The sequence below is a fragment of the Capsicum annuum genome, chromosome 4 (assembly GCF_002878395.1).
Source record: "Capsicum annuum cultivar UCD-10X-F1 chromosome 4, UCD10Xv1.1, whole genome shotgun sequence".
NCBI classification, from domain to species: domain Eukaryota; kingdom Viridiplantae; phylum Streptophyta; class Magnoliopsida; order Solanales; family Solanaceae; genus Capsicum; species Capsicum annuum.
Genome location: NC_061114.1, coordinates 215293572 through 215305195, shown reverse-complemented (window position 1 = coordinate 215305195; position 11624 = coordinate 215293572). Strand labels below are relative to the sequence as shown.

The 11624-nt window shown below is 37.2% G+C and overlaps 1 protein-coding gene across 2 annotated transcripts; it reads right to left on the bottom strand.

The window, feature by feature from the left end:
- Positions 1-613: 613 nt before the first annotated feature.
- On the bottom strand, positions 614-10501 carry LOC107867371 (O-fucosyltransferase 31). Of its 2 annotated transcripts, none has more exons than XM_016713565.2 (10): positions 10211-10501; positions 9114-9176; positions 8938-9019; positions 8761-8831; positions 3236-3324; positions 2926-3129; positions 1996-2260; positions 1348-1575; positions 1055-1252; positions 614-965 (listed from the first exon to the last, which is right to left on the bottom strand). In XM_016713565.2, the coding sequence occupies exons 1-10, from the start codon at positions 10349-10351 to the stop codon at positions 756-758; spliced, it is 1551 nt and encodes a 516-aa protein (XP_016569051.1). In that variant the 5' UTR covers positions 10352-10501; the 3' UTR covers positions 614-755. The 2 variants fall into 2 exon arrangements, with proteins under 2 accessions (XP_016569051.1, XP_016569052.1); XM_016713566.2 differs by having other exon boundaries at positions 1996-2137; positions 10211-10488.
- Positions 10502-11624: the final 1123 nt, after the last annotated feature.

Sequence of the window (11624 nt, the reverse complement as noted above, 5' to 3'; positions counted from 1 at the left end):
TTTCGAAAACAAACTCTTACCTTCTGGGGTAGTGATAAGGTTTGCATACACTTTACCTTCCCCAGACTTCACTTTTGGAATTTGTGGGATTTTACTGGGTATGTTGGTGGTGGTGTTTACCATCATAAACTCCACTATGAACTTACTAAGAAGCTAATTCTCCTCTGGAATATTAATTATAGAAGAGAAATCTTAAAGACGAAGATGCATTATATTTACATTGCCATCAAATATTCTAGGTGACTTAAACATATTTTGATTACCATTTCTTGTCAATTCGAAATCTCGACTTTTCCTATTAATGCCAATCTTCTTCGCAAATATGAAAATTACACAGAGAATGAGTTTACTAGATATGATCATCATCATAATCTAATGAAAGGTTGGACACCGAATAATCTATGAAATACGATAGCTGTTAAAAAACATATAAGTTCTAATATCAGAATTGCAACTGCTAAACTAACCACAAAAACCTTTTTTCCGATATTGAGCCAATGTCTTTCACAATGGCTGGTGAATGAATATAGTTCATCTTGGAGCACTGGATAACTATATCAAAGTTTATTTCATGTGCACTTACTAGCCATAATGGAAAAGATATGAGGCCATCTAAGAAAGAAGATTAGGGTGCTATATTCTGGACATGGTTAACTTAAAAGATCAATACATTGCTGCAGTTGATACAAAAATATAACAAAATTTACATGTATCATGATGTCTGGTCAAATTACAACCTCCATTGCTGTGTCAAATTAAACTTTACACATGCAATCAGGAGCAGGGTGGGTATATATCGACTGCTTTTCCTTGCGTATCCGCATTTGTCCTTGTCTATTCTTGTGACCCTGCTGTACTGCCTGCTGAAATTCAGACCACTCGATCGTCTTGTTCAGGAAGAGCTTGCCTAACAATGTCATGTTTGGCCTAATAGTCTTAAGATTCTTGTATGCTCGATGCCCCAACTGAGATGTCAGTTTTCAAAGCATAATCAAAACTAAAGCAGACTAGAATACAACAAATAATTAGGCTTTCAGATATACAATTCAATTACCAGTGCATTGTGCATGTTGCCGGGGGAAGCAGAAATGAATATATCACTCTGCATGCTCACGTAATAATCCACAGCTGCTAATAAAGAAGCTTTTCCTTCTACTTCGGATAGCTCATGAGAAGAAGCAAGGCTTTTCTTGTCCTCCATAAATGGAAACAACTGGCGAAGAGCTGATATCCTTGCTTCTCCACCGTAAACCTGATAACAATGAAGTTGATAGAGTTTTTAGGCCGTTGTTGACAATGAAACACATCATTCTATGTAAGAAATAAGTATTATAGTAGTTCAGATACCTTGTGGGAAGCAAGATATAGGCGTGTGCTGTTGTTGAATCCCAAGGCTGCCAAAAGGAGTCCTATCTCTTCCGGTGTTAATGGACAACGCCCTTGGCCTCTTAACTCCCCATCTGTGAACTGGGAGTTAAGCACTCTGCCTTGCCAAAGTACTTGCCGATATTTTGCCAGAGCAAGTTTCTCAGCTTTGCCGCCACCAAAATCACAAGCTGAGTGAGCAGCCATATCCTGTTTAAAATATTGTTCCGATCCATTAATACCCAAATGCAATAAGTGGCAAATCCTCGTCTTGGACAAAAGCCATTTTAGTTGTTTCCATTAATAGAGGGGGATGGATCAAAAACGAAGGTATCCAAGTGAATTCTAGTGAAACAGACAGGCTTGAACTTTCTTAACTTGGAGATATTTATAGGCCTAGTTGACCAAAGCTGGCTGACAGATAATTGTTATCATCTTTAATTTACTAAACCTTCATATAATACCGTCTTTTAACTAACATAGACATGAAAAATTGACATAAACTCTGATATAGTGCAACGCCTTCATAGTTATCACAGAAGGAAACTAAAAATCCAAAGACACACTTCAGTTACAAGCATAATCAATGATTGTACGGAATTGAGTCAGAACGGTAGAAGATAATCATACTTTATCAAAGCGAAGATGCAATACAACATACTTTCCAGCTCCTGCTCTAACATTTTCCCTATTGTGGAAGTGTGCAGTACTTGATGCGCCATCCAAACTAGGAGGGCTACGCAGATGACTGACGAGTGCATCGCCTAACGTTCTGACATGGGGAACAAAAACTAGCGCATGAAAGTTAACTTTACAGCGCAGATGCTGGATGTCTGAAGGTAGGTTATCAAAAGCCAAACGGTGAGAGAATGGAGCTATAGCTACGATCCCATAGCTGGAAGAAACAAACAAATTAGACTTGTTGCGAACTCAAACTTTATCATACAAAAGGAACTTAGCAGTATACTTCACTTGTTGAAAGCACAGTTCCCAGCTAAATCAAGCATACAAAAATGCATCCGGTAATGTGTAATATGTTAGCTGGCAAAACTGAATATCAATGAAAACGGGCATGATTTTCTTATATGATGATGTAATGTTCTTTGCAAATGCAAGTGATATTTCCATGATTTTCATTCTTTTTCCTTCTCGTTGCCCAAGGGGAAATAGGATCGTCCATATCGAGAGTTTCTCCTAGACCAAGTAAATGTTGGGTCCATTTTGATTAATCGAGTTCACATCTTTGAGAGTATTTGATAGTTTCTGCTAACTCCAATATGGAGTATATCTGACCATAAAAAAAGATTACAAAAAGAATCTAAATCAGTGCTCTGACCAGAAAAGATGAACTGTGACAAATTAATTGAGGGAACTCATTGAAAATGTTAAATTGATACTTGGAACTCATTTAACATATGAATGAATGTCAAATCACTTGCGTCAAGTGTAACCATCATGTATAGTGAAAAACAAAACTTTTCATACATAGGAATATTTCAAGTACAATTACATGAATACTTGGTCAGTAATTCAAAGTAGAGGTTTATATTTCAGTATTACCTATGCATAACAGGCAAAACATTCGCCAGGTACCATGAAGCAGAAGCATGTACAGGCGCTGTCTTAATTCTAGTAGCACGTATGCCAGTTGCATAATATTCTCTGGTACTCCAGGAGTAGTCACTGGGAAGCTCTTTAACTATAGAAACATCACCACTCAAGGCACTGATAAAGTGATCAATGTCAAATATATCTGCAAAGGAGCTGTAGAAAGCACTTCAAAAAGCAGTATCAATCCAGAAAAAAACACCTCACGTAAAACTTTAAAAGTACGTAGAGAATGGATGCTGAAATGACTGACACTAAATACCTCGTGTCCTGCCAGACTGGATTTATTTCAAGATACGGAATTACAAGTGTTGCATTTAAAATTTTGGCAACAGCAACTGCATCACAGATCTGTCATGGGAGCACGTAAACAATTAATAAACTATTTATGAGACTAAAGCTTCCCGAAAGTAATATACATCACAAATGAGGAAACTAACCAATACCATAGCTGAAATGTTAAACTGATGCATTACAATGCTCACACACACACACAGAAGCCATTGAAGCAGAGAAGAGAAGAAGGAAAGAGCTAAGATATTGTTATTCAACTGGTGAGGGTATACAATGAGAGAGGCATGGTTGCTATTTATAGGCTCACATACATGTCACATGAGCTTCTAGAACATTCCTAACTAACTCTAACAACTTGGATAACTAATCTAATCAGCAACCACTAACTTGGTGCCTCCACTAACTTCACTAACTTGGCTAATCAACCTTTTATCAATGTAACAGTAAAAATCAAAAAACAGTAAAAATGAGCTAATGATCTAACTCAGAAAAGTGATCAATAATTAATACATTTTAACACTCCCCCTCAAGCTGAAGGGTGCAAAATGTTTAGCACACCAAGCTTGCTCATAAGGTGTAGGTGTTGATCTTGAGTCAAACTTTTGGTAAGGATGTCAGCAACTAGGTGATTGGTTGGAACATACACAGGCTGAACCAATCCTTTCTTGATCTTGTCTCTAATGAAGTGACAATCAACTTCAATGTGCTTTGTTCATTCATGAAAATGGGGTTGGCTACTAACTGTATTGCAGACTTGCTGTCACTGACCAGTGTGATAGGTTTACTGATAGATACACCTAGTTCTGAAAACAGGCCTTCCAGCCAAGTAATTTCTGATAAAACTGAAGCCATGCTTCTATATTCAGCTTCTGCTGAACTTCTGGCTACTGTGTGCTGTTTTTTAGACTTCCAAGATATCAGAGAACCACCAAAATGTACTACATGACCTGTAACAGATTTCCTTGTATTTGGGCATGCAGCTCAATCTGAATCACACTAGCACACAAGCTCAGTTGTAGGTTGAGCCTTAAGCCAAACACCTTGTCCCACAGTGCCTTTCAAGTATCTCACAACCCTGTTTGTAGCTTCCAAATGAGATTTCTTAGGTTGCTGCATAAACTGGCTTAAAGTTTGTACTGCATAGCTGATGTCTGGTCTTGTAATAGTTGCATACATTAGCTTTCCAACCAACCTTTGATAGGATGTAACATCTTGAAGAATAGCATCTTCTGTAACTCCCACTGCATTGTCTACTTCTACTGATGTTAGCCTGGCATTGGTTTCCATTGGAGTAAGGGCTGGTTTTGCACCAGCAAGTCCTGTGTCAGCAATGAGCTCCAAAATGTACTTTCTTTGGTTTAATATAACTCCTTTTGTAGATCTCAACACTTCAATGCCTAGAAAATACTTTAGTTCTCCAAAATCTTTGAGTTTGAACTGCTGATGTAGTATTCTCTTTGCCTCATTTATCACGGCATCATTATTTCCTATAACAAGAAGATCATCTACATATACCAATATCACCCCCATTCCTTCTGATCTCTTCAAGGTGAAAAGTGAGTAATCATATGTGCTTTGAGAGAAACCAGCTTTAAGTAGTGCAGCAGTAAGCTTAATGTTCCACTGCCTGGAAGCTTGTTTAAGTCCATATAAGGACTTCAATAATATGCAAACCTTGTGTGTCCCTTCTTTTTTGAATACATCTGGTAATTCCATATACACTTCCTCATCTAAGTCTCCTTGCAAAAAAGCATTGTAGACGTCCATCAAAAAAGCATTGTAGACGTCCATCTGGTACATGCACCAGCCTTTTGAAACTGCCAGAGCAATGGCACTTCTTACAGTACCCATCTTTGCTACTGGTGAAAAAGTATCATGATAGTCCAACCCTTCTAGCTGACTGTATCCTTTAGCTACTAGTCTGGCCTTGAATCTTTCAACCTTTCCATTGGCCTTATACTTGATCTTGTATACCCATCTTGACCCTATGATATTTTTGTCTTGTGTCAAATCAACGACCTCCCAAGTATGATTATCTTCAAGTGCCTTCACCTCTGCTTTCATAGCTTCAATCCATCTTTCATCCTTAACTGCTTGATTATATGATTGAGGTTCAACTAATACTGACAAATTGGACACAAAATACTGATAACTAAGACTAGTCCCAGCATAAGACAATTAATTGGCTAAGGGATATCTTGTTCCTTTTCCCTTTCCCGGTGTATCATCCAAGCAGGTTGCTTGTGTACTCTGATTGATTTTCTTGGAGCAGATACAACAGGTACGTCAGGTTGTGAGGATGATGCAGTAGCATCTGATGAGTTAGAGGGAAGATCATCTAGTATGCTAGCTGGAACATTGGAAATATTCATATTCTCATCTGAAGACATAGGAATCTGGTGACAAGACTCTGGTATAACAGGTGAATCTACAAGATCATCCATGTCTGCATCTGCACATTCATTCTCACTTATTGTGAGAAAGTCGGTAGACAACTCTGAAGTAGTCTTGTCTGCAAAAGGGAACAAGTGTTCTTGAAACACAACATCTCTTGTACCAAATAGTTTGTTAGTAAGCAATTCCATCAACAAATAGCCTTTCTGAGAAGTGGAATATCCCATAAGTACTGTAGGCTTGGCTCTTTCAGCAAACTTATCTCCTCTGGGTAGTACTGAGGCATAACACTTGCAGCCAATAACTCTGAGATGTGTTAGTGAGGGAATTTTACAAAATAACACCTCATGAGGACTCTTACCTCTAATAGATGAAGAAGGTAACATGTTCATAAGATAAACCGCAGCCTTGACATTCAATCCCCAAAACTTGATAGGCATCTGAGACTGAAACCTGATAGCTCTAACAATATTTAGTATTTGCCTGTGCTTTCTTTCAACAGTCCCATTCTGCTGTGGTGTGTAGGGGCAGCTACTTTGATGCAATACACCCAAGGATTGAAATAACTCTCTACATTGTGAGTTCATAAATTCCGTTCCATTATCGGATCTGAGAACTTTTATTTGAGCACCAAATTGATTTCTTATCAAATTCAAGAAGTTTTTAATAGCCACAATACATTCAGATTTCAACTGTAACAAGTGAAGCCAAGTATACCTACTATGATTATCTACTACAGTCAGAAAGTAGTGCTTCTTATCAAAAGTAAGGACTTTGTAAGGCCCCCAAAGATCCATATGTACTACATCAAAAGGTTTCACAGCTCTAGAATCACTAACAGGAAATGGTATTCTAGTTTGTTTAGCTAGCGGACAGACATGGCATTTATTTAGAACCTCTAAGTCTGTTTTGTGTCTTATTAGACAATGATTTCAAAGCCTGAGAAGAAGGGTGCCCAAGCCTTCTATGCCATAAGTTGCAATCTTGCATATCTACTTCCGCAACCAGCAGCCTTTAAGAACTTCTTTCTTGTGCTTCATTCAATCCACAGATCTTCTTAAGAATGTATAATCCCCCTTTCTCCTTACTAATCCCCTTCACCTTGCCAGTGTGAAGGTCTTGAAATACACAGAAATCAAGGTAGAATGACACAAAGCATGAAAGTTGTTTGGTCATTTTTGATATTGATAACAGATTGAGTTTAAAGTTAGGAACAAACAACACATCACTAACAATTTCCTCATTTAGGATTTGTGTTTCTCCAATGTGTGAAATGTTTGCCTTGGCCCCAGTAGGAAGATTCACCATTTTTTTTTCTGTATTAACTACTTTATGACACTGTGAGAATACACCTTTATGTGCTGCAACATGATGTGTTGCACCAGAATCTATTACCCATTCATGTGGAACAACATGTGTTGATAGACAAGTAACTATACCTGACTTGTTGACCTGCTTTGAATCAAGTGCATCTTTGTTCAGCAATGCCATGATCTGTTTATACTCTTCATCTGAGAAACCTTGTGCTTTAGCTACCACTGCATTATTGATATCCTTGCTCCCTTGACCACCTTGACCATTAGATGAGCCTGCTACATTTGTGTAACTTGTGTTCTCCCCTGACTGGTTTCCAGTGAAGTTATGAGCTGAGAACTGATTGTTAGATTGTCCTGTGGCCTGATATCCATATCCACTTGATCTTGACTGATATGATCCCCTTGGATTGCTATTGTAGTTTCCTTTCTTCTTATATTTCCAATCTGCAGGATATCCTATCAACTTATAACAAGCATCTAGTGTGTCCATTTAGATGACAGTAATCACACCTCTTCCCTTTATAACCTTGACCACTATGACTTGTTTCTGCAAAATTTTTGTTTACCTGCATAGCTATGGGATCAGTCTTATCACTAGTTACTGTAGTACAAGCCAGATGCTGAATCTCATCCTCAACTATCATTGCATATGCTTGATTAAGAGTAGGTGTCACTCCTTTCATGAGTATTTGCCTCTTAGCTTGATCATAAGATTCATTCAACCCACTTAAAAATTGTATTAACCTCTGTTGAATTAAGTGGTCTACATAGTCTTTGGACTTGACACAATCACAAGATGGTGCTAGGATCACAGCATCATACTCACACCAGAGAGTTTTCAGCTTAGTAAAGTATGTAGAAACAGAATCAGTTCCTTGATGAAGATTGTTGATTTCTCTGTGCAATTGATACAATCGCATTCCGTTAACCTTGTCAAATCTTTCCTTGAGATTTTCCCATACTTCAAATGCACTTGTGGCATACACAATACCACTCAGCAACTCAGCACTTACTGAACTCATCAACCAAGACAACACAACTGCATTACAAGTCTCCCATTGCACATGTAGATGTTCTCTATACATATCCTTTTTGCACATGAGTGTCACAAAACCATATTTTCGTTTGCCTAGTAATACAATTTTCATAGATCTACTCCAGATTCCATAATTTTCTGATCCAATCAACTTGATTGGAATCAATACAACACCAGCAACATCCGATGCTCCCAGAAACAAAGGATCTGTAGGATCAATCTTAGGTGCCATTGCTTTCTTACTCAGAATTCCAACTTCAGCTTACAAAAAAAACAGAGATCTACTTTCTCCTTACTGATAATAGCACAGAATCCAAAATAGAATGGAGTATTGATACTTTCTCTAAACCTCCATGGATCGTTGCTCTGATACCATGTTAAACTGATGTATTACAATGCTCACACACACACAGAAGCCATTGAAGCAGAGAAGAGAAGAAGGAAAGAGCTAAGAGATTGTTATTCAAGTGGTGAGGGTATACAATGAGAGAGGCATGGTTGCTATTCATAGGCTCACATGTATGTCACATGAGCTTCTAGAACATTCCTAACTAACTCTAACAACTTGGATAACTAATCTAATCAGCAACCACTAACTTGGTGCCTCCACTAACTTCACTAACTAACTTGGCTAATCAACCTTTTATCAATGTAAAAGTAGAAATCAAAAAACAGTAAAAATGAGCTAATGATCTAACTCAAAAAAGTGATCAATAACTAATACATTTTAACATGAAAATTACCTACCCCCATTCTCTGTTGGTTCAATCCTCCATCCAAAAACACCTGTATGTACCCCTGGGACTTCCTATCCAATGCTACAGAACATATGTAATTGAAGAATGGTTAGAACACAGAATTTACTAATCAGAATCCCCTTCATAATGCAGAGGCAAGATACAATAGCATGGGTGCAATGCTCACATTGAGTGTCTTGATTATCAGCACAGGCTTTCCATCCCTGGTTAGGCAAGGACGACCACAGGTCTGCTTCTTGAGCATTAGACTGAAAGGTACTAAATTAATAATTCAATATATGGTCCCAACACTTCCATAATAACTGCACAGCTAAGAGCAAATGAAATGGCAATTCTACTCACTGTCTGTTGTTGCAAAGCCCTGTTCAGTAAATGCGAGTGCATAGGCCTTGGAGCATTCCACTCCTGCAAATTGCATGAGTAAAGTAATAAAAGAACAGAATGTTTCTAACAGTTTGAGCAGGTACAGTGTTCAAAGAAAAAATCGGGGCGCACGTGAAGCATGAACACCTGGAAATCCATATGAGGATCAAAAATCTACATGACTAAGCTGGTCACAATTGACACTAGGCTAAGCTAACGACACGAACATATATCAGTCTCTGTGATCTTAGCAGTACGTGTAGTGATACCATCAGAGCCCAAGAATGTTATCTTTATAAGCACTAATTCTGTAAGTGTGCTGCTGAATCGAGAAGTAACAGAAAGCTGAAACCTTTAACTTACACAGAAAGAATGGTAACTTGTTCCAGCGATCCGCTAGTACGACACATCCAATTAAAGCCCCAACCAGCAAAAACTTAAATAGAGAGGAGCTCAGAATCAACCAACCAAAAATATGATTTCTACTATGTCACCTCCGTTACAATTTGTTTGCCACGATTTGATGTGGCATGGAGCTTAAGAAAGTAAAAAAGACTTTTGTATCTCGTGGTCTTAAACTAAAGATAAGTAGAATGATCAAATAATCCTTTAATCTTGTGGTCTTAAATATGCCACGTGAAAAGTTAGAATCAAAGAGCTGCCAAAAAAGGAACACATAATACAACAACAGACACTCAAACTTGGCCACAGTGCACCTCTAGACACCTCAACTTTCTCTCAACTGACAACTAAACGTCCCAACTCATTCTAATTCTGACTCGTGGACACCCCATCCTGACGTGACACATAAATTTTGGAGGTGTCTAGATGGTTATTTTGCCAGTTGGAGCGTTCAACTGACACAGAGGAGACGAGTTGAGGTATCTAGATGTGCATACTCAAAGTTAGCAATTCTGGTTCAAATAGGTCTGATCTTCAACTAAATGATTAATCATTTTAAGACAAAACAGTCAATTTAATCGTTACTATTGACACAAACCTTAAAGTGCCCAAAAAAGCTCAAAACTTTTTTTAGAAAATATTAGAAAGAAACTGCAAAAAAGCTCAAAACTTACAGAGAAAAGGGAAGGGTAAGAGCGGCTAAGAGGAGAGAAGAGAGTAGGAAATAGACTTGGTAAAACAAGCATTATTAGTCCACCCATTTGGAAAGGCCATGCCATTATCCGGCTCGTCGGAGATTGCCGGACGTGGTTCATCTTCCCACTGATCTCACCGGCGACGATCTATTTGCCGATCTGTAAATACTTGTCAGAATAACTCATTTTGGAGATCATGGGCTCAACTGTCCACAATTGGGCTAAATTCTTTGGGCTTCTATGGAAAAGTAAAGTTGAAAATTGTAAGCTGTACCAACACTTTTGGATAATTGTTTTATTAGTTATTTTAAGAGTTAATACATAAAAATGACTCTAAACGTCAAATTATAACTTTAACCTTAAACTTTAATAGTGCATAAATACGACCTTTAACTATTCAAAACCTGAACAAATAGTTAAAAGGGCTGACTTGGAGAGAGATCATATTTGTTCAATTTTGAATAGTTAAAGGTTATATTTGTGCACTGTCAAAGTTTTGATTTTTTTGTTAAAACGACGTCGCTTTTATTATTATTATTATTATTATTATTATTATTATTATTATTATTATTTATTTCTATAGCAGCAACACCTAACTTTTTTTTAATTAAAAAAAAAAACAGCCACTAGCAGGGATCGAACCCGCACAGTAGGCTGAAGGAAGCGCCCAAGAAGAGCAAATAACACCACTTGGCTATCTAAGTGTCTTGTTTCACGTGATTCAACATTAATATACGTACATAAATATACATTTTCTATCTTATATGTATACAACGTAATTTTTTTACCGAGGGGGTTCGGGTGAACCCCATGGCAACCACGTAGGTCCGCCCCTCGTTAATTTAATAACGTTAATTTAATAACATTTTAATTACTTTAATTTGATAACGTTAGTTTAATATACTACTACTACTATCCTTAATAACATTAATTTAATAACGTTTTATTAAAACTATAATTTTTATTATTATTAGTATAGTTTCATCTTTAATTTAATATTTAAATAAATAATATTTAGATATATTATATAACTTAAATTCGTCTTCTGCTTTATAATATATATACATACCCGCTCGATTTTTTCGTATGAGGTTGACCCCCCTAATTAATAAATCTTCAATATTGCTCTTTTTCCGCAATCACAAAAGAATTAGATGTCATTTTCATCTTTGAGCCGAAAACAATGAAAAAATAATAGTGAAGAATCATTTAAAGGTCATATTTGTGCAGTTTTGAATAATTAAAGATCATATTTGTGCACTGTCAAAGTTTAAGGTCATATTGATGTATTATGCTCTTAGACTTTAAGCTGGACGCGTCCAGTTTTGTGCGTTGAACACGCGTTTTGCCACGTAGGATTGAAGGTCATATTTGTGCAGTTTTGAATAGTTAA